This window comes from Dermacentor variabilis, chromosome 2 (assembly GCF_050947875.1).
Source record: "Dermacentor variabilis isolate Ectoservices chromosome 2, ASM5094787v1, whole genome shotgun sequence".
Classification (NCBI taxonomy): Eukaryota; Metazoa; Arthropoda; class Arachnida; order Ixodida; family Ixodidae; genus Dermacentor; species Dermacentor variabilis.
In genome coordinates, this window is record NC_134569.1 from 40,382,139 (window position 1) to 40,405,324 (window position 23,186).

General features: G+C 40.8%; 1 protein-coding gene across 1 annotated transcript in view; it reads left to right on the forward strand.

Moving 5' to 3' along the window:
* LOC142571682 (integrin alpha-9-like) overlaps positions 1–23,186 on the forward strand; it is a 103,643-nt gene that overhangs the window by 59,423 nt on the left and 21,034 nt on the right. Inside the window, exons 3-16 of the mRNA XM_075680215.1 lie at positions 1,074–1,183; positions 3,591–3,714; positions 4,854–4,942; positions 5,440–5,485; positions 7,482–7,589; positions 7,714–7,805; positions 9,094–9,165; positions 11,984–12,130; positions 13,949–14,054; positions 15,382–15,473; positions 15,606–15,696; positions 16,867–16,912; positions 17,044–17,201; positions 22,930–23,090. Of these exons, the coding sequence (XP_075536330.1) occupies positions 1,074–1,183; positions 3,591–3,714; positions 4,854–4,942; positions 5,440–5,485; positions 7,482–7,589; positions 7,714–7,805; positions 9,094–9,165; positions 11,984–12,130; positions 13,949–14,054; positions 15,382–15,473; positions 15,606–15,696; positions 16,867–16,912; positions 17,044–17,201; positions 22,930–23,090 (1,442 nt within the window). The remainder of the gene's footprint in view (positions 1–1,073; positions 1,184–3,590; positions 3,715–4,853; positions 4,943–5,439; positions 5,486–7,481; positions 7,590–7,713; positions 7,806–9,093; positions 9,166–11,983; positions 12,131–13,948; positions 14,055–15,381; positions 15,474–15,605; positions 15,697–16,866; positions 16,913–17,043; positions 17,202–22,929; positions 23,091–23,186) is intronic.

Sequence of the window (23,186 nt, forward strand, 5' to 3'; positions counted from 1 at the left end):
AACTAACTGAAGTTTTCAAAATAAATTGCTCCTGGGAAGTTGTAAGGCATCAAGTACATATGAGCTGTAGACATGATAGCTTCGGATTGTTATTCGAACATGTTAGAAACATAATTCTATTTGGAGGAAACTCAAAGGCAAAGCCTCAATTGGAGGACAAATATTCACATGTATGCCAAAAAAGGTCCATACTGGATAACCCTGGGGCATCTGTGGTAGGATATCCGAAACTGTATGTCCGGCGGATGTCCTATTTGTCTCCGAAATGGTGCGAGGACATTGGGAGATGATTCACATGTGTTACACACGAAGTGTTTTCGCTGTGTGCTGTTTGCCGCAGCCACTGTGGACGAAACCGCTGTCACTATAGATGCGATCATGGATGGCAACTGCGCAGTTATGAATGCACACGGTGTTATGCGCAACGGTAAAGGCAAGAATAAGTGCCTTACAGGAACAAATGGAGATGACGCTGTAATTCGCGTACGATTGCCGCTGATAAATGTGGCGATTCGGACTCCGCCGCTTCATTTCGATTATGCTTTCGGTTGAATGCCGTTATTGCACATTTGCGGCACTCTGCGCTTGCCACTTCACGAGAGTTGCCCAAATTAATCAATGTGCGGCCAAATGCGCCCGAATTAAAGATAGTTTGATTGCATTAAATAACGCATACACCTGCCGGGACTACAGGATGTGTCCAAATTAGCCTGTTTTCCGAATTAACGAAGGTCGAATTAACAAAGTTTTACTGTGCGTCACTAGTTCTTTCGTTTTATCTCATTGTCTAAGTCTCATCAAGCCTGCAAACCATATCCATCTGGGCAAGTGGCAGACCGCAGGGCATAGCGTCATCCTCAGAAAAGATATTGCACATGTAGAAACAACTTCTCATTACTGTTTGGCTGTGTCAAATGGCATGAATTATGCACCAAACTGTTTGCTGCGCTGCATAGTTCAGCTAATGTGATCTTATGATAGCCCTATATTTATTTATGTGGTAAATAAACTTATTTCTTATGTTTACCACAGGAATTTGTGTTTATTAGATGTGTGTGTTTTTGTTCTAACAGACAAAGGTGAAGTAGAGAATGAAGATGGAGAACTCTTCCATGACCTGCTTGACAATATGCACCTTGGGATGTCAATGGTCATTCAGCCTGGTCCCGACGGAAGGGTTATTGTAAGTTTTATTTTGAGCTTGGTGCTCGTGTAATATTGAAAACTTTCATTTTAGGCTTCAATTACTGTTGCACCTATATTACCTCTTTCATGTAGTGAGGTTTGTGTCTGTGAGAATACTGAATACTACTTTTTTAAGGGTAGGAGAGATTAACAAAACACTAGTACCTAATAAAACAAATATAATTTTTTTATAGGATCTAAAAAAGCCGAAGTAAAACACCCACATATCTACTATGCTGGAATGATTCCATAAACTTTCAGTAGAGATGTGAAAAACAGTTTTTATGTTTTCTCAAATGGAGAGCAATATTGTAAACTTATATGCATTCACTTGTTATTGATTATCCATATTTTAAAGCAAAGCTTTCTTTGCTGACTTCTCCAGGGTTTGGATTGTCATGTGCATCACTGACTAAACTGAACCAGTCCCAGAGACAGTGAACTGGTAAATTGGGCTGGTCCTGGAAGTGTGGTGGTAGTCAGTGATGGTCCCGTCCTGGGTACTGTGTAAGCAAAGTTAGCGACTTGAAGTACGGATCCTGATAGCAGCATTTGATATATTTCCTTGCCAAGGTTTTAATATTGTTTGTAATGCACGCTGACACTGAAGGCAGTGCAATCGGACATGTGGGTGGGCCGATCATGATAATGCAATTGCATTACAGTCACTCAGGTGTAGCATGTAGACCTAGCTTTTTTGAATTAGTGTCTCGCTGATTAGATGTAGCGAGGAGTGTGCCTGACACCTGAGGCTCGGAGAAGGAAAGCACTTAGAACAACTGTGTAGTTACCGTCAAGCTTGGGTAGAAGTGCTGGTTTATATGCCACAAACGATGTTCATATAGTTCAGTGCAACCCTAAAAGATGTGTACCAACATCATGATTGGAAGGTGTAATTGACCATGTTTTTGCAAGGGGTGTGGATGTGTTAAACACCAAGCATTACATCTCATACTTGTTGGTACGAGCACCTATACTTTCAATGATACTCCCGCCATAAAACCAACAGTATCTTGGTAATGAGAGGGCGATGGAAGCTGCCAAGAAGCCTCACATTCACTGGTTCTCGCAGCGTCTGAGACACGAATAATATTTTTTTTTCTGAGGTATTTTGCTTAATCTAAGAAGTGGTAAAATGAGGGAATTACTGATATTCTTCATAAAGTGGAACTTTAGCATTGCTTGCTTAGGTCTACAGCAGCCACTTTGATAGAAAAAAGAAAACAGAAATAAGTGTTGTGTTGCTAGGCGGTGTGTTTACAGCAGAAGCTCGCTAATATGTTCTACAAAAGCAAAGAAAAACAAAGGAAAATCAAAAAAAAATATATATATTGTCTGGAAAGTGCATGATCTGAATTAAAATGTTAAAATAGGTATACATTGAATGTTCTCCAGCATGGAGAACTGGCAAATCATATCAGTCAGGATTGTATGAGCAATGCTTTTGTATACAGGGTGTCCCACATAACTTGGGCTAATAATTTAAAAATGAAAGGCACATCGGAATTGAATTGAATCAAACGCATACCATTTGCAATGGCCCATAGTAACTTGCACAATTTTCTTGTTTTCCCCATAACTCACTAATTAATTAAATTTAATTACCCAACTTATTAATTATTGGCTGAGGACCCCAAGTATGATACTCAGATTTGTGGAGCACCTTCAGAAATGTTTCCATTACGACATGCCTCACGTAGTCCTTTTTTTCGGGTTGCAAAGAAAGCCCACGAAATATGAAAAAAAAAGCCACGTGATGGAGCGTTTGCGCAGTGGTATTGTGCTGCTCTCAAGCATGCATTTGGTGAACAAGGTCAGCTGCATCGTGACTGGTGAAGCGGCAGGGTGTTCTTCATCTCATCGGCAGCGCTCAGCCAGCAGCATGCATTTTCGCCGTCATCTGATGGTAGCCGACCTTGTTCACTGAACGCACGCTTGAGAGCAGAACTATACCACTGTGCAAGCGCTCTGTCACGTAGCTTTTTTTTCATATTTCGTGGGCTTTCTTTGCAACCCAGAAAAAAGGACTACGTGAGACGTGTCGTAAAGGAAACAACTCGATCGGTGGTTTCTGAAGGTGCTCTGCAAATCTGCCTATCATACTTGGGGTCCTCAGCCAACAATTAAAGAGTTGGGTAATTAAACTTAATTATTTAGTGAGTTATGGGGAAAACAAGAAGTTGTCGAGTTACTATAGGATATTGCAACTAGTATGCGTTCCGTTCAATTTGCTTCCGACGTGCCTTTCATTTTTAAATTCTTGGCTCAAGTTATGCGGGACATCCTGCATATACTGCGGAAGAGCACATCATATTCCTCAAATGACATAGCATTGCTGACCATTCACTCCTTGAAATAGTACTCAATAAAATTTGGTACTACAACAGTTTTTCTTTTTCTTTCAGGTATGTGCCCCAAAGTGGAAAAACCAGCTCTATAAGAGTACAATGTACATGCTTAATGGAATTTGCTATGTTCTCAGCCATGATTTGGATCGCAGTGAGCCACTGCGCCCACTTCTCAGAAGACGTAAGTCACTTGTAACTTCTTATGATCTGTCATACTGAAGAACGGCAGCCTGCTTTATCTGTGAAGAAATATATTTACTAAGGGTGCAAAGGGGCAGCCAGAAATGTTTCTGGTCTTAAACAAAACAGGCTAGTGAGCTACAAATGTTGCGAAATTATATTTAAATTTTAAATGTACTTATCATTGCATCTGCAGGATATAATAACAGAAAAATTTGATATGGTCGAACAGCAGAAATAAAATGCAGGCATAAAGAATGAGCCTTAGCCCAATATCACATATTCTGCCAAATCACCTAATGAAGTACTGTGCTCAATGTTAAAGGAATTGTATCTTTAACGCCAATCAATCTTCTAGACATATTAGTTCATCTTGTATTTTAGTATTACTGCTCCATAAGAAAAGATGTTGTGCAATTGAAATCACATTGATTATTGCTGTTGCCTTCTTTTATTTCGAGCTGGATGAAACTTTTGGAATTGAGTGAATTACCTGGGGAGTTGAAATAAAGGAACAGGCAGAGGAAATTTCCCAACACATTGCTGCTTTTTTTTTTTCAGCGGCATTACCACATTCTAAAGCAACCCCCATATCTAATGCAAACCCAGTTTTTATGTGTTTGAACTAGAAAACAATGGGTGCTCAAATCTAATGCACACTCATTCTTATCAGAAAAATGTAACATGCTATTGATTCTGGCACTCAGAAAAAGGTGAAACCTGCAGAGTTTAACTTTACAGAATGATGAGCATGTGTCTTGACAAGTCAAGTCTAAAGTATCCAGAGGGCCAATTCTGGATTTAAATAACTAAAGTCATGGTTCATATAAATGTGTGAGCACCAAACATGGCATTGTCAGGATCGCACGAACCAAACTTAATTTATTCGAATTTTTCAAGTTGCACTGATTTCATGTTGCTTTAAGTACTACCAGTAATTTAAAAGTTGAAAATCCAAATGTTAGGCACTTCTTACTTTTACGAACTGAGTGCGGTGGGTCATCTGTTTTCAAGCTTTAAATGTTGTGTATTGTTTGTTTGTGAAGGCTTCTCTGTTGCCATTTCATTAGCTATGCAAACCATGATATGCAACCCACGCTTACGTTTTTCATTTCTTGTTAACCTTGTCTGAATTTGCAGTTCAACAAGTGAGGCCGCCAAACTCTCAGCAGCCAGACAGCTACTACTATGCCGTAGCAGAGTTTGGTTTCTCAGCAGACATCTCTGCTGTAAGTGTCATTCAAGGTGTGATATAACATCTGATGTCAGAATAATGATAAAAGAATGATTGGGTATTTTCCAGTGCTAGACTGCTTATGACGAAATGTTGCCCGACAATTAAAACTGCAAATGACCTGTCATATTGTCGGCAGTTTTTAAGCCGAATGGAGTGACTTTGCTTTTTTACAAGCTGCTATATTATCTAGTTGTCTTGTTAAAAATGTGGTGATGTAGATGATACAATAACCCATGCTCTCCAAGTTGCTGCATGTTGTTTCAATGATTGTTCATCATATTTCTCTGACTGCACAAATCGTCTGGCAACTCTAAAATTTCCCTGCACACTGTAACTTACATTCCAACTCATATAATTTAATGAAAATATCAGCTACCTGCTACAGCTCATAAATATTTCCACATTGCAATTTGGGCAGGGCATCTGTGGCATTCTGTTTCGGGACTGACTGAGCAAGTGTGACTGATTGTCTGCTCCTTCTTACTGCAGAATAACGAATTTCTTGCGGGAACTCCAGGAATTGTTGACTGGACAGGTAATGTTCTTACTGGCTCCCCTCTGTATGCCTCGCTACAGCACATTTTATTAAAATATGTTCAAAATCATGTTGGATGTCCTACATGTGTGATTCAGTGTAAGGCTCCCTTTTGTCCTGTGGCCCTATAATGTAAAACAATTCCAAAATGTTTTTGTTCCAACGTCCTGACGTCAAATTTGCGAAACCGCCGACGCAAGCATCAGGCGGTCACCCGCAAGCTTGTATGAACAGACCAATCAAACGCTCTCCTCATTCATAGGAGGTCCCTTTTATTTGCTTCAAAAATGAATAACATTGCCTATGCTGAGCGGCTGGTCTTAGCTGATTGGCTGACAAGAGGCTAGGAGCACGCTCAAGTGGAGAGGGATTTGATGGGGCCAAGCCACTTCAGAGAAAATCGATAACCAGACGAAGAGGGTGGTGCCAGCGTCTGCGATTGGTCTGCTTTCCCTTATTTAACTCGCGGTGGCTGGTCGAAAATCGCGGCGGCATGCAACTGAAGGTTAAGAATGCCGCTAAAATGGTTCCTTTGCAAAGAAGAGTTGGCAAAACGAGGTTGTAAATATGCTGAAGGGGCTCGAAAACGTTATGTGGCCACACAAAAAGTTTTTTTATATGCAAATAAACCCATGCTTTCCGGTAGGTGCGAGTAGCCAGTGCCTGAGCAATCAGCGGCAGCCATCTTTTATTCCTTTCGGAACGGGGCAGCCTGCGGCTATTCAGAAGAAAACTCAGTTTTGTTCGGCATATTAATGCATCTTTAATGCGTACACGTCACTTTGACGCGGTGAGTTTTTGTGGTTTTGTGACTTTGCTTGACAGGCAGGTGAAGTGGGTGCAGCATGAAAGCCTTTGACCAATAGCCGAGGGATAATGGCGAAAATGCGTCGAATCAGTAATAACAATTTTGCTTTTGTTCGGTCAAATCATGCATAATCAGTGTGCACACGTCATATCAGATGGGGAGCTATCATGGTTTTCGTGACATCCCGTGACAGCTAGGCAAAGTTGGGGTGGTCCAAAAAGTTTTCAACCAATCGCGTAGGGCTGATTTCAGAATTGGAATAGAAAAGTTTGGAATAGTTTTACGTTATAGTGCCCCTGATCACAGAAATCCATTTATGCCATATTTTCACTTTTCAGAATGTGTCTTTTGATTCTTCAGCCTGTTTTATGCCTTTATGATGATGCAAATCTTCATAAATAAATGAAGTGGAACTAGTTTTGAGTATAATTCGATTAGATTGAAGCGAAACTGCAAGGGATTGCTTAGTTAATATTTTCACTTTTCAGAATGCGTCTTCTTTTTTCAGCCTGTTTTATGCCCTTATGACGATGCAAACCATCATAAATTAGCTGTAACTAGTTTTTAGTATAACTTGGTTATATTGAAGCAGAACTGCGAGGGATTGCTTAGGTTACATTTGAATATTGAGTGCCAAGGATGTAAATCACTTGTACTTATTGAAACCAGTGCTTATTTTAGTTAGCTTATTATTGCGTATAGTTTTTAATGACAGTAGTGATAAAGTTTCCTTTGGGAAGTTGCATATTTTTTTTTTGTGTGTAACATTGGGAGAAGGTGTAGTACTATATGGTAGATGCACCAAAGTAGGCATATATAGACATAAGGTACTTTAAGCTACACATACTTTTGCTGCTGGGAACCAGCATATGTTATGTAGAAGGGTAGACACTTAACTTTCAAAAAGGTTAGATGTCTACCCTTCTAGAATAGTAATCTGGCCAAGTTGGTATGGTCGTGTTGTAGGAACCAACACACTGACAACACAGACCAAGAGAAGGAAGACGTGACACCTATTATGCGATTAGTTTGGATCTGGCATGAAAGAAAAGAGAAAAAAAAGAGGGTCATTAGACCAGACAATAGGAGCACAGTATGTGTATAGCCATGCCACAGCACCTGTGCGATGCACTTTGTTGATAATCTAAAAAAAAAAGTGACTTTGATGTTCTCTTTTGCAATCTACAGGCTCACTGATTAAATACACTATACCTAGCAATGCATCTCAGAGCTTGAGTCTCAAACTTCGGGGCATCTTGGATGCCAGCAATATTCCGAGAACTCAACAGTATATTGGTGAGTGCTGAAAATGTTTTCATAAAATGGGCTAGTTTGGCACAATAATTGACATTTAGCATGTCACAGTGCTCCAGTAACAGTTGCTGCTCTGAGTTTCTCAATGATGCTCTTGTTGTTTCAGGTTATAGTGTAACATCTGGCCGCTTCTTTGAAAGCATGGGTCCTTCAATGGTTGCCGGAGCTCCAAGAGAAACTGAGGACCGTAAAGGAGCTGTGAGTGCAGCTGAAACACTGAATATACAAGACGAAATGTTGAACGCCAAAAAGAAGTGATGGAATGTGTCGCGTAACCTGAGAATGTGATAAAATGTGATGTGCCACAAGAGTTCCTAAGGGACACTGATTAAATGCTGCTGCTGACAGTAAAGTTGTGGATTTAATTGCCAGCTCTGGTTGCCGTGTTCCAGTGAGGGTGGAAATCAATATTACTCGCATACAACATGTTATAGCTGCACATTTAAGAACGCCAAGTGGTTGAAATTAGTCGGGAAAGCCTTACTATAGCTTCTTTCATAGCCTGAGAGTTGCACTTTGGTATGTTACACCCCAAACTTAAATTAATATATTTATTGTAAAGTGCCTGCACACTGTAATCTGTGCCTGCTGTCTTGTGAGTGTCATCTCAGAGAGGCACATATCCACTTTAGGCTCAGCCTGTTTTATGTAGCGTGCTAGGTGTCGTATAGACAAGCTACAGAGCACAAGGTCATCACGGTAGGAGCCATTAATTAGCTTTTGTGCTATTAATTTCAGTTTACGCAAAAGAGGTAGCCTTCCCCGCTTACAGTCTAATTAGCACAGTAGACCATTTTCATAATTCACAAATGCACTTCTCTGCCTTGCACATGTACCGAACTAATAGTGGAATTGGCATTGTTCAATTGACGGAGTGCTAGCTACACATGCTGGGGCTTGTCTTTTGTGCATGGCTTCACCACAAGAGCCACGCTTAGATTTTCCAGGTCCATAATATAATTTTATTTTCCATAATACAAGCAAATTGTGCTTGTACATTCTGTTTGCAAAGATGTCTATACAGCCATTGGTTTGGCAAACAGCCTCGCAGGAAAGTTATACTGGAATGATCATTAGGGAGAAAGCTGTTAAGAATTTTCTGCCAGAAATTATGGTTCAATGTGATAATGAATAGCTGAATAGCTTGCTCTTTATTTATGTGCACTCTTTCCCACTACGCCTCACAGCAACCTCATTGGTTGGAAACATGCAGCTTGTCAGGAGGTAATCTTCAAGTTTTGACCTTGCATTGCATGCAAGATCAAAGCTCGGGGATTACCTAATTGCATGCATTGGTGCATGCATGCATAATAATTCACTGCATGGCAAGAAAGTTTCTGCCATTCTATGTGCCGTCTGTTGTGGCACCGCAACATTGAAGTGGTCAGGCTTTGGTGGAATACATGCACATTGTTTACAACTTATTATATCATTAGTTACGTATAAGTTATGCATTGCATTTTCGGAATCTTTCTTTCTTTTTCAGGTGTATTTCTTCGCCCAGGAAAACCCAACTTCAGGTAGCCTTAGGGTGCAGATGAAGAAAGAAGGTGAACAGGTCAGTTTCGGATGTCACAATGTGGTGACAATATTGTCATGTGCTTCTTACTACAAGGCTGAACAGACAAACAAATTTTTATGAAAGAAAATTAAGCAGTTTGCATACTGGATTAAACCTATAAGATAAAAATGAGCTTTTCCTTTATTTCTACCATAACTTTAATTTTCATTTATGAAACCACATGTCAGTATCTAAATGTAAGGTCTATGTTGACTGAGCGTTGGAAAATCCATTCGCTTTAAAGGGACCCTCAAACGATTTTGATGATTTTTTCACAAGCATACTGAATTGTTAGGGTAGGTCTTTCTAGTTATTAAGTGACACATTGAAGCGTTCCGCGTAATGTAATGCATGTAATTTATTATAATGTTTAAAAAATATGCATTGCTACCGATTACAGCAGTGCTGTTCCCCCGAGTTTTCAGCCACACCATGACCTGCTACGAAGAGGGGGTGGGGTACATGACATCAGTCTGGCGAGCTATCCAATTGGCTACTCGCATTATATCATCGGCAATTTCTCTAACTTCATGGCAAACAAATGTTGTTCATAATAGGCATATTGGTTGAATTGTTTGACAAAAAGAAAGTAACAGAAAGTGAATACACTACAAGAGTTTATCACTACACTCAAGCACTTCTAGCACACAGCAAGTGTCGTCTGCCTGTGCTAAAACGGGCTCTGTGATGACATGAGCTGCACAGTCAGCTTTGGTCTCGGAAGTTTATTTTCGCAAGCACTGTGAATCTCCCTTATTGCGTTGTGGGCCGCAGATCTTGCAATTAGCGACATGTCAAGCTGCAACATTGTGTTAATATATAAGGCAACAGGTGAGTAGAGTGGCAGCAGTGCATCTGGCTGTAGGTATCTGGTCAGCACGAGGACCTACACGTTTGCGGCCATCACTTCACATGGCAGAATTACTACCCTACATACTGTGCTCATGCAGTGATTGGGTGCTGCCACAGAATGCTAGCAATGCACGCTTCTTTGATAGCTCTCACTGAAGGGGATCAACGAGCGGGTAGTTAGCAGAGAGGCCGGAGAGGCTCTGCATGCTGACTACAAGACACCGGAAGTTGACGACATGACATCACATCATGACGTAAAACCATTGAAGGCAGAGCTTAGCCACAGTTGCTCAGCGAATGGGTTGAGGAGGAAAGGCATGGCTAGGGAGGAGGGTAACTTGTAATCACCCATGGATCTCTTAATATGAGGTGCTTCATTTAAATTATGGTGTGAATGTTTTACTGTAGCTGTACCCTACGTGCCTACAAAATTTCGTCAAACTGTTTCAAACTGTCAAACCCTTTGATGCAAAACATTCATTATGTAGGTTGCTGTTGCATCTAGACTGACATTGTAATAACGACACTGTGGCAACTCTCTTTCTAATTCTCATACAATAATTTGAGGATTCATTATACTCTTCCCATTCATACAAAGTACAAGCAAAATACTTTCTGGATGCATTACATTAGTATACACGTCCCTGAAGCATGTTGCATTGAAATGAATTATGATGTTCTAATGTTTTGGAAAGTGAATTAATGATCTCTACCTTGTGCAAAGCCCCTCACGGCAGAGAGCAAAACATTTGAAAAGAAAAGGATATCAACGAGACCAGTTCAACAGATTAATGTTAGCATTTGAGAGAGTGCATACTCCTTTCTATTTTATTTTGTGGCTTCTCGCAACACGCATGTGATGTTCAAGCAGCAACCACGTGCACACAATATTCAAGCGACAAGCGATACAACAGGCAGACCCTTTTTCACTGTTGCGTCATGCTGTGGAGCAACCAGGTGGACACAACACCATGAAAAAAAGTAGTGACAAATTTACATTGTTGTCCAAATAAATACAATCACGTGCCCATAAAAAATAGCAAGTGTACTATAAGGCCAATGTTTTAACAACGGTGCATTGGATCTAGCTTTAATACGGTATGCTGTCATCGCCAGTGAAAATCCGTTCAATGCAGCCAGTGTGAAATGGCATGGCACCATCTGGTGAGCAACATTCAAAACATTTTCATGGCTCTTGGCGGCGTCTCGGGTCTAACAGCATCAGAACAAAACTGATCTCAATAATAACGACAAGACAATGCCAATACTTTGACCTCAGCTTGAGATGAGATGAAGTGCTATTTTTTCTGCCATGGCAGAGAGCAACTTGCAAGAGCAAATTCAGATTGAAGTGGACAGACCAGGGTGGAATGGTTGCTGGCATGTTGTTGTGCAATCATGCTGACAGAAGTCACCATGTGGACTTCCAGGAGACAAACAAAATTTCCTGGCTGGCCAAAAACCAGCGACAAGCGACAGCAATGGATCACCCTCTGTGATGGCAAAACCTATGACTCATTGCTGTCACTTATCACCGTCTCTTTGAATAATTAAATAAAGATTTGTGTGCAATTAACAAAAGTAATTATGAGAGGATACTTTATCAGTCTAGGCTGATTCAGTGTTCCTCTTTAGTGCCATTTTAACACTATGCACAATAGGTCTGCATTGCATGTGAGAACCGGAAACCCTTCAGTGTAGTAGGCATGTTAGCCTAGTACTTGTGTTTCTTTTTTTCTTTTTTCTTGCAAATGTTGGTGCCTCATAATAAAAAAAAAAGGGAGGAGAACGAGTGAGTTGCAAATAACTTAGCAGGCAATTGCAAGTTACCGTCAAGACGTAGTCCTGAGTTAGAGAACACTGGTTTGTGAATGTATTTAAAGATACCTGTCAAGTTGTGCACAACAGTACTAAAGATTCAAGCTATGTACAAGAATGACAGCTACATGTTTCTTTCCTTCAGATGGGCTCATACTTTGGTGCTGCAGTACTGGCTCTTGACTTAAACAATGACAGCTACTCCGACTTGATTGTTGGTGCTCCTTTCTACTCTGTTAAAGAAACTACTGGGGATGAGGGAAAGGCATACATCTACATTAGCAATGGAGCAGTAAGTATGAAGTTCTTGCGCCTCCTTTTTTTCTTGCTTCAAAAGTGATCTGTCCACTAGCTGTTAGATATGAGGCCTCAGTCACCCCAGAATGTGACAAATAGTTAACGCCTTAGCTTCACTGTGTGGTTTCTTGGGTCCTTAGTGATGTCGGGGTGGGTGCAGCCAATGATTATTCAAGCTGAAATTTAGCCAAGCTGTTACCAGTGCATCTTGGTAGACAGTGGAACTAAACACATGACAAGGAAGAAAAAAGAAACAATATACACTGGTACCAGTGTGTGTCATTTTTTTGCTTGTTCTGCATTCTGTGTTGCACTGTTTTTGCCAAAAGTGATCATGTAGAATCATAGTATTTGCTTTGCATAGTTCGATTATTTAGAGCAGACAAGCACATTTTTGCATGCTCTACTGCAGATCATGACATTACTGATGGCATTTGATTTGGTTGCAGTAGGTGCCAGCATCAAAAATATTTCACTTCCGCAGACAGTTTCTTTTTTTAAGGAATTGATTTTCTTTCACCTTGAGTGGAAAAATATTGGCAAAGATCTCCACTGCCTGTCCTTCCACAGTTGAGGATGAACAAGCTGGCATAAAATTTGCAAAGTTGATGCTGTAAGCAGCACGTTGAGAACTGAATTGATTTATGGTAGGCAAAGGAAAAGCCTTGGACCATTTTGTCTTGTTTGGATAGAGAACCGAAGGCACTTTTGTGCTATCAAGGGCGATTAGCCTGTGTGAATGCTTTTGACTGCATGGTGTCATCTGCATGCCTGCGGAAATTCAGTGTGTGCGATTGTGGCCTAATGCTTTGAGAACTGAAGAAGTGCAGGGTCTGAAGGCATTCAGCACAGTCTTGAAGAATAACATGTTTGCATATGATGGAAATGAAGTAAATTCCAACACAGCTGAGCATGTGGCTGCGACATTTCAGCACCACCCTGAGGCTTATTGTCAACTTATTTTAACCACTGTAAGGCAAAGCTTTCCTGTGTCTGAAAGTTTCCTAATCTCATTGCACCACTGAATCTACTGTCATCCTCAAGTATGTTTTTCTTCCCTTTGTGTTATGTTTATCTTGATTTTGTGGAGTTTATGGTAACATATTAAAAAATTGCTTTTGTGGTGGTACTGGTTGGTAAAAGTCCATGTGTATATGCGTATATTTTGCGTGCATGTGTGCATGCATGCGTGCGGTTTTGTGTGCGGTTTTGTGTGTGTCATCTGTAGTGCAGTATCTGACATGGTAGTGATATGAGAGGAGCATATTTGTTCGTTGAGGGCCATGTCACTTTCCTGGAACAAACAAGCAGCGTCGCTTTAGCTGAAGTATTAATTTGGACCGTTATCACATAAATTTTGTCACGCTATACTTGGGACCATTACTACTTGAAACAAATGTGTCAAGACACAAGCTACTCAGTTTTTAATAATCCCATATCTCTACCGTGGTCACTGGATGGAGACATATAGAAAGGCACAGAAGGAATCTTTTATACTTTCACCCTTAACACTGCACATCGAGTTTTCGTTCTTATGCCACATCTCTCTTCATTAATTGGCAACTTTTTTTCCTTGCAAGGTCAAGGCAGTACTGACATTATGTTTTGCTGCCGTCTGTTAATTGTTTAGACCTGTGCAGTGTCTACGAGTTTTGCTATGCATTAGCAGTTGTACACAACACACAGCTTAAAAGAAAGTGACATGTTTTGAAATCGAATACGTACTATTTTGTTTTAGCCAGAATAAAAAATTCTGCAGAACCTTAGATAAAAAACGAATTATTCTAATTGCATCACCCTAATGCAACTTCAGAGTCTGTCCCTACAATCTGGCCACCTCATGGGCTCATCTGTGCCTGGAGCTCGATTTGGTACTACTATTGTCAACATTGGTGACCTGAACTTGGATGGATACCCAGGTAATAGGTTTATCATCACTGTTTTGATAGCTTCAAGGTTACTCTTGTCATTAGCACAGATGAAATGCTGATTAATATTGAATGCTACAACCATGTAAATGTCCCAGACTTCATGCTGTGGCTCATCCATTCCCTTAACTTATTTACTGCAAACAGCAATTTTGAGCATCTGGCTCCTTGACACATTTAGACAATCCTATGTGGCCACTCAGTACTCCTGGAAGATTCTGTGAAAGCTTGTGGAAGTACACGCAAGATGCAGAGGTGTTCTTGTAAGGCAAGTGCTGAACTGATTAGAATGGAATTGCTGCATTTAAGAAAGATCCAGTGGCTTTGAGAAGCAGAATTTTGATTTAGGGCGTCAGGTATTTTACAAGCACTGCAAGAAACCAGCAAATTTTAACAATACAGAAGCATCAAGTTTGCAACTCCGTAACTCTAAACGAAAAGCGAATAATGCTATTCTGCACAATTTATCCAACAGCACTTGAAGTAGGCAAATATTACATATTTGTTAATAGCTTAGTGAAATTGTTACTTATGTGAGTGGTGCATAATTGTTGGGGTGATACAAGCCTTGTCTTCTTTGAATGACCTTATTGATGCAGTTTTAACTGTAAATTATTTCTGTTTTCATATTGCAGAGTCAGAGCTGCAAGTGTGATGCTTTTTATTTTCCAAATTTCAGCGGTTTCTGCAAAAAACATTTGAATGCATAAATAGGCAATTTGCTCCCACTAGTCAGCAAATAAGTTTGGCTTCCTTTCTTAAATGCAAAAAACATAATGAAAATTGATTCACTGTGCACCAGGCAATACAATATTTTTGTTTTAATTTATATTTATGACCTGTTATGGTAAAGTTTTCTCTACATTTCACACAGGACCAGGTGTATAAAACCAGAAAGCATATAGTAATGCAATCATTCCTTTAGTATCATAGGGGCAAGAGTTTAGGAGTACTGTGACTGGGAAAAAATATCAACAAGGACTGTGTCATAGGGGTCCTGCCTTATTTCTGCAGTTTTTCTTCCATACAAGTGGTATTCGTGGAAGAAAACCCTGCCTAGTTAATACGGAGTGCTTGCTAGAGTGAATTAAAAAGGCTGGCGTCCTCTTCACAGCATCAACTTGGTCCAATTTTTTGGGGTGATACAGTAATAAATCTTTTGATATTGATCCACTTTGGCAATGGGCGCTAAACTAAGAGTGCCTCAAGCTGCAATTGCTTTGGATAATGTGAAGTGCGTGCTTGTTTCTTGCGATTCTTTCATTTATTTATGTTAACAACAATCTCTAACTATTAAACTGTTGCACAATAATTTCAGATGTAGCTATCGGTGCTCCTTATGAAAATGGCTACGGTGCTGTGTACATCTACAATGGCGGGAGATATGGTCTAAAAACCACTTTTAGCCAGGTAAGGCAATGTATATGTTTAAAATGATTATTTACATATTTCTTGCTTTAGCATCATCCTGATTGCATGTCAGGGTCTGTAGCCAGTACACAATACCTTATCAGCAGTTTGTTGTTTTCTCCCATATGGTAGCGCATTGAAGCCAGATTGCAGAGAACTCTGCCGCGGGGCTTTGGCATCAGCATTTCCAAGGCATTGGATATTGATAACAATGAGTACCCAGGTAAACATATATATATGTATTCATATAGTACATTGCAAGCATGTAGTTTGTACTGGCGCATTTGTTCCAGCTCGCTCGACTGTCTTCCTATTCATGTACAGTTAAGCAGAACCTCGTTGATACATTCCCATTACACACATTTTCCCGGCACCAATGTTTGCTTTCGAGAACACACACACAAAAAAATTGACCCAATAGAGGTGCACTCATTTTTTACCGGTTCATACATTCCCAAACAACACTATTTTTTGGCACCAACGTTCAGTACGTCACTAAACTCTGATGGTATGATATGTTTTCAGGCCACTAGATACCACGTAAACAAGAAAATGCACGAGGCGCGCGCGACCAAGAATAATATATAGCTGCCTGCTGTGGCAGCTTCACCACAATACTCGCCTGCCCGTGTCACTTGAAAACACCGGTGTGCACTCAGTTTCTTATTTCAGTACCAGCCAATCTTCTCCGAGGTCATTGCACGTGGCATTCACAGCTGTCACCAGCAATCGTATTGCAATAAGCATTTTCGCCTCTCTGTTTCACTTCGCATATTGCAGTCAGAAATGTAGAGCACAATTTTAATAGGCAATAACCTAAACTCGCTGCTGTTCCCCACTGAGGTGGTGCAAAACATGGGCACCACGTTTTGCTTCAGCATCATCCCCCCACCAGCTCGATTTCGTTTCGGCTTCCCGTCGGCCTCCTAAAACACCACGCAATAGGAAAACTACGAAATGCGTCTCGGGCCGCCAGAGCACCACCAACTCTACGCGCGTTGGCATCTCGTGCCGCAACGACCTGCACGACACTTCGAATTACGTAGATGTCAACTATAATTGAGTGTCAAATATTTTTAGTTACTTCGGATCAGATATATTCCCAGTGAGTACATTTTTTCCCATGGTTTTTTTCCAGAACGTATGAACGAGGTTCTACTGTGTTGTATATTCTGGATTCCATGCCAGATATGCATTGTATATGATGAATGGTTGTAAGCATGTTCTGTGATGAAACTGGCATTGCATTGCAGGAGCTTTTGTTGTTCATCATGCAATGAATGCTTTTCTATTATGGCTTTTAATAATAGTATTGTTCCACTATATCCCTTAGCTTAAAGTGGGCCTATTTCAGGCCTGTATTGCTTTAACTTATTGCTTTCTTTTATTACAGATATCGTGATAGGAGCTTATGAGTCAGACTCGGCTTACCTCTTTAGGTATACAGATATTATTTCTTTCTTTGTTCTGTTATGCTCAAGGGTATGATGACATATCTTGTCATCTTGTAATGCCGACATCTTTGTGGGGCACTGAAGTAAATTCAATGTCATATGTCTTACTTTTTCAGGGCTTCTCCTATTGTACATGCAAAGGCCTGGATTGAAATTCCCATCGAGCACATGTCCAGCAAAACCCCAAAATGCAACAGGAACAATGTTTACTATTACTGCCTTGAAGTGTTAGCGTGCATCACTTTCACTGGAAAATTCATCCCTGAGGAACTAGGTTGGTTTTGAATGCATGGACTCTCAAAGTAGGCACTTGAGCGTGCTGAAATCTGCAAAGCTGCTTGTTTTTTGTTAATTGCTGGTCCACAGCAGTGCCAAATGTTATGTAAATAGTAGAGGTGCCAGTGTGTATGCTTCTTCAGATGAATATAATGGCTGGCTTCTTTGCACTCAGATTTCACTCAGAGGTGGCATTTGGCAGGGAACAAAAAATGTAGATTCTGCAGGAACAGAACAGTAGCGTCACCTCTCATTGTAATGGCAAAATATGGTACATTTCACCTTTGCATTCAAGGGCTCTTCTAAGGCAGTAGTGCTTCTTGTAAACTTTTATCACTGACACATTTTGGTATATTATATCATCCCTTTGCAATGTATCTTTCATGTTCCTAGTACATCTCATTAATCATTGCCATAATATGATTGCCTAGACATTTTACGCACTTTGCTACAACAGTTTTTAGGCCCCTTTATGGCCATGTTACATCTACTCCATATAATTCATTGCTCCGTTGCCAACTCATTAATACTGGCCTGGCGTTCTTTGACCATACTTGGCCCTTGTGCCAAAGAACTCCAAATTCATCATCATCAGCATGACACTTTGTACCGCCTTGACAATGAGAGGCATCAGCACGAGGTTTTACATACCTTCTCTCACATTTTGTCGAATGACATGTACTTGTGATTCATTCTGGACAAAACGGGAAAGTAACGCACCCAGACATAGCGTCAAACTGCATGCCCTGCGAGACACCATCTCTGTACAAAATTTGAGTGCAGTTGACTCTGTGTCATGCGTACCTGGTGCTCCTAATTACGCAACATTCAGCATTTCCACTCTTTGACGTGCAAAGAAGCACTAGCTGTGCAGTCATACAAAAAGAAACTGCACTAGATGTTGTGTATGCAGCAGCTACAACAACAATGAAAGATAAGGTTTCCTGCAGGAAGTCCCTGCTTGCAAATTGTGAGTAACCACATTCTTGTGACTGAGAACTTGCCCAGGTTGTTTCACTCGCTGTTGTAACTCAGTGGCTATGGCGTTATGCTGTTGTGCCTGAGGCCAGAGGTTTGATCCTCACAGTGGCCGCATTTTGATGAGGGCAAAAAAGCAACAACGCTTGTGTACTTAGGTTCAGGTGCTCATTAAAGAATTTCAACCGGTCAAGATTAACTTGGAGTCTCCTGCTACAGCGTGCCTCATAATTGGACCAGGGTTTTGTCATAAAAAAACCCTAGAATTATTTTTATTCCTGGGCTGTGCATATTCTGTTCTGCTTATGAGTAGTTAGTTAAATACAAACGGGCAGTCAAATGAGTGTAGAGCATTGCTAGAACGTAGACACAATTAAAAGCAATGTTAAGTTTAATTACAACTTCTAAAAAGGGAGGAGAGACAATTTATTTACAGGAAGGCTAGGGGCCCGCGGTATTCCTTGCCTTGGCCTGCTAATATGCATTGGGAAAGAGGGACAAACAGAGTGAGGATTATGAACAGGAAGAAGTACATATGTTCAGGTGCACCACATTTCAGCATCTCTAAAGCCATGTGTTCATTGCAGTGCTTACGTCCAGATAAGAGAGTTGCCTCTCTACGATTACAGTTTCAAACTCCCCTTAAAGCAGTTGCAGTCCGAGCTATGCTGTTTAATAAGTTAGTGACAATTAGTTCTTAACTATTGAGCGCAGACTTTGAGAACTTTATCGATGAACTTCCTGAACCCAATATAGTTACAGGAGATTTTAACGTACATAGCACCCTGTGGGGAGATTCTCCTTGTGGTGCAAGAGGTGCCTAATAGAAAATTTCCTGTTCTCCTCAGGTGCCTGCTTACTTAACAATAGGGAACCTACTTTCTACTGCATTGCACACAAAACATTTTCCTCAATAGATCTTACCATAGCGTCGAGTGCGCTTATATCATATCGGGAGTGGAGTGTTATTAGGAACCCAAATGGAAGCAGCCATTTCCCAATTGTTTTAAATTGTATAAAATGGGATGAATGCCATCTACATGTTACCGGGTAGAAGGTTGACTCAGCCGACTGGAGGCAATACAGAGAGCTTCCTATGAGGACTTGAATTGGGATGATATCTGCACACTTAATATTAGTGACGCTGTGGCACATCTAACAGCATTTCTAGTCGATGCAGCATCAGTATGTATCCCAGAAACGAATGGGTCGCCTTCAAAATGTTGTGTTGCCCTGGTAGAATGATGAGGGCAAGGAAGTGCGCAGAAAGCAAAATAAGGTTTGGAGTCGCCTTCAGGACTCGCCAACTACAGAGAACCTTATCACATTTAAGGAGATAAAGTCTCAGGGTAGAAGAATGCACCACCATGCCAAAAGAGACAGTTGGCAAAAATACATCTCTAGTATACATAAGTTTGTATGCAGATGAGAGGAAAGCCTTGAACAGAGTCAATAAATTAAAGGCTGGCAATCTCAACCTCTACCTTTAGTAAATACCCAGAGAGATGCACTCAAAGAACAAGCTGATACTCTAGATGCATATTTCAAATATACTTCTAGTTCTTCCCACTACTCTGAGGCATTCTTAGGATATCAGTGACATGCAGAATGGCTGCCTCTGGATCGAAAAAGCAGGCAGGCTGAACCATTCAGTCATCCATTCAACATGGCGGAGTTTCAGGCTTCACTGAACTGCTGCAATGATTTGTCTCCACAAATCAACCGAGTACTTTATGACATGATCAAACACTTAAACCCTGAAACTGACAGAACACTTATATCACTTTTTAACTCCGTATTCTGTGGTGGCTACATCCCGGCTGCCTGGAAAGAAGCAGTAATAATTCCTATTCCCAAAGAGAGCAAGGACATTACTTCAGCCAGCAGTTGCAAATGCCAACTCTTTGAGAAATGACTAACTAGCACCGATCCATTTTCTTGAAAGCAACAAAACACTAGATCCGTTACAGTGCAGTTTCAGGGTAGGTAGATCCACAACAGATCACCTTGTCCACATCGAGACAAATATACCTGATCCCTTTGTGCATAAACAGTTTTCTTTTATCAGTATCTTTAGATATGGAGAAAGCATATGAGACACCACTTGTTGTTTTGGAATCCTTCGAGATCTGGCTGGAATGGGCGTTCAAGGCAACTTGCTGAACATGACTCAAAGTTATCTCTTGAACTGCACATTCCGTGTTCGAGTTGGTAATGTTCTAGCTCGCCCATTTACGCAGGAGATTGGTGCACCACAAGGTGGTTTGCTGAGCTGTATTTTATTTGTTGTGAAAATGAGCTCTCTCCACGCTGTCATACCATGCACAGTGTTGTATTCTGTGCATGTGGATGGTGTGCAAATCGGTTACAAATATTGTAATCTTGCTATCGGCTAGTGACGGGTACAGTTCGGCCTAAACAAACTGTCTAAGTGGGCGGACGTGAATGGATTTGACTAAACCCTTGAAAAAGCATGTGCATCTTCTCGAAAAAAAGAGGTGTACAGCCGGACTCTGTGATAGATCTCAATGGAGAATGACCATCTATGAGCTGTGAACATAAATTTTTAGGTATCGTCTTAGACTGCAAGTTAACTTTTGTTTCACACATGAAGTATCTGAAAATGAAGTGCCGGAAGGCTACAAATTTGCTTAAGCTCTTGTCATGCACATCACGGGGAAGCGACCGGAAATTCCTCTGTAGCTTTACAAAAGCCTTGTATAGTCGAGCCTTGACTATGGAGCCATAGTTTATAACTATGCTACACCTAGTGCTTTAAAGATGTTAAACCCTGTTCACCATCTGGGTATCCGGCTTGCTACAGGTGCCTTCTGGACTAGCCCTGCAGGAAGTCTGTATGCTGAGTCGGATGAATATTCCCTGCATCTCCAAAGAACATATTTAAGTTCATCCTACTCCCTAAAAGTAAAGGCAGATATAGAACACCTATGTCATTCCACTATAAGAGCCACATCATCTGCCAGGCTTTATCAAAACCGCCCGTCTATGAGGACTCCTTTGTCCCTGCGTTTAGAAGCGTTGGCTGAAGAAACAGGCAGGCTACTTCAAGAGAATGTCCTAACGGATCCCAGTTGGCTTCCACTGCCTTGAGAATGGCAGACTATTGAGTGCGATGGTCTCTTTTACAGAAATTTCCAAATGTGCACTTGAGACTCATACACATTCACACTTTCTAGAACTTTAGGCAAAGTACTCATGTGCGGAATTTTACACGGATGCTCCTGAATTTCTTACCGGTGTTGGTTATGCAGCTCTGGGACTGTCTTTTTTCATGTCTGGTGCACTAAATCTGCATACAAGCATTTCTACAGTGGAAGCATACATGATCTTCTTAGCAGTTAAACACATAAAGCTAATAATGAATGTTACGAAAGCAGTTGTGTTCACAGACTTGTTGAGCATTGTTAGTGCTCTAATGAGTCTACAAAAACACAAGAATTCTGTTTTTAACGAACAGTGCAGCTCGTTATGCTCAGCTTATATGGGCAACCAAGTCATCATAGTATGTTTGTACCTGGCCATTGAGGCTTAAAAGGCTTGTAGCTGCAGATGAAAGTGCTACATCAGGAGTTTTTGAACATACAGATGCAAACATAGCTATCCTTCCCACAGATCTGAAGCCTTTCGTGCACCATGAGTTGCAAAAATATTGGCAAAGGCAGTGGGATACTGAAGTGTCAAATAAGCTACGTATAATCAAACCACGAATACGGAAATGGACATATGAGAAAACAAGATGCAAGGAAGTGCTCCTTTGCAGGTTAAGGATAGGATATACCTAGGGAACACACTCTCACCTCCTTATTGGAAGTTATCGTCTGACATGTGATATATGTGGCGACATCTTAAAATCTTCCATATTCTTGTCCAGTGCCCTGAAATAGAAGCCCAGCATAAAAAATACTTTTATCCCAAAATCATGAGCACATTCCTCTTCACCCAGCATTCTTTCTGAGCCATGAGCCACTTTCTGATTTTAAAACAGTCTTAAAATTTTTAGCAGGCGTAAAAACTGTACAGATCATCTGGCCAGGCTATCTGTCACGCAGCCTTGCCTCGCAAGCTGCACCTGCAGTGCAAAAAGTTTTCACGGCATGGGCCTCTCAGCCCTTGACTTCAAGGACCCTCTTGAGGCACTAGTGCTATTGTATACATTTTACTATATCATCTCTTTCTAACTGAACTTTTATGTTCATAGTTCACGTCATCAGTAATTTTGTCATTACTTTCATATTCATATATTTTGTGCAATCTATAGTGACTTGTTTTTAGGCCTTCCTACAGCCACGTTACACCCACCATTTGCAACTCATTGTCCACTCCATTCATAATAAATTGAGAACCTATCACCATATGTCATGGCGCTTTTTGGCTATATCTCGTCCTTGTGCCAATAAAAACCACATGTTATCAGTCCAGTGCTTGAAAAAAGGTTAGGGCTGTTCCTATAATAATGGATAGGCTGTTTGCATCAGACTGAAGACCCAGAACAAAGTTTATTTCTAACACATTAAATAAATGTAATGCTTTTGTGTCCCTCAGCGGCATGAAATCATAATGAGTAGAACATTGATAATTTGTGTAGCACTTATATGGCTTTGTACTATTGCATTGGTGTACAGATACTGCAGTGTCTTTAAAATCAATATTTGCGAGGAAATAACTGTGGTTTGATCTTCTGTGCAGCACATGTCTTTTGTTCATAAATTCAACTTTGTACTGCACAGGGTTTTCCTACGAGTTAGAAATCGACAGCAAGAAGGCGGAGATGCAGTCACCCAGGGGCGGCTTTGAGCTGCCTAACGGAATAATTGCCACAAGTATCTCTCTTGAAAAAACTCTTCGAATGGGTGTCGAGAACTGCTTCTCAGAGACAGCCCTGATAGACGTAAGTGTTTGTGTTGCCACACTACAGAAGCAATTTCTGCTTTTTAATATCTTCGATGTCCGTGGGCTGTTCAGTATTGCTGTCTGTGGGGTAACG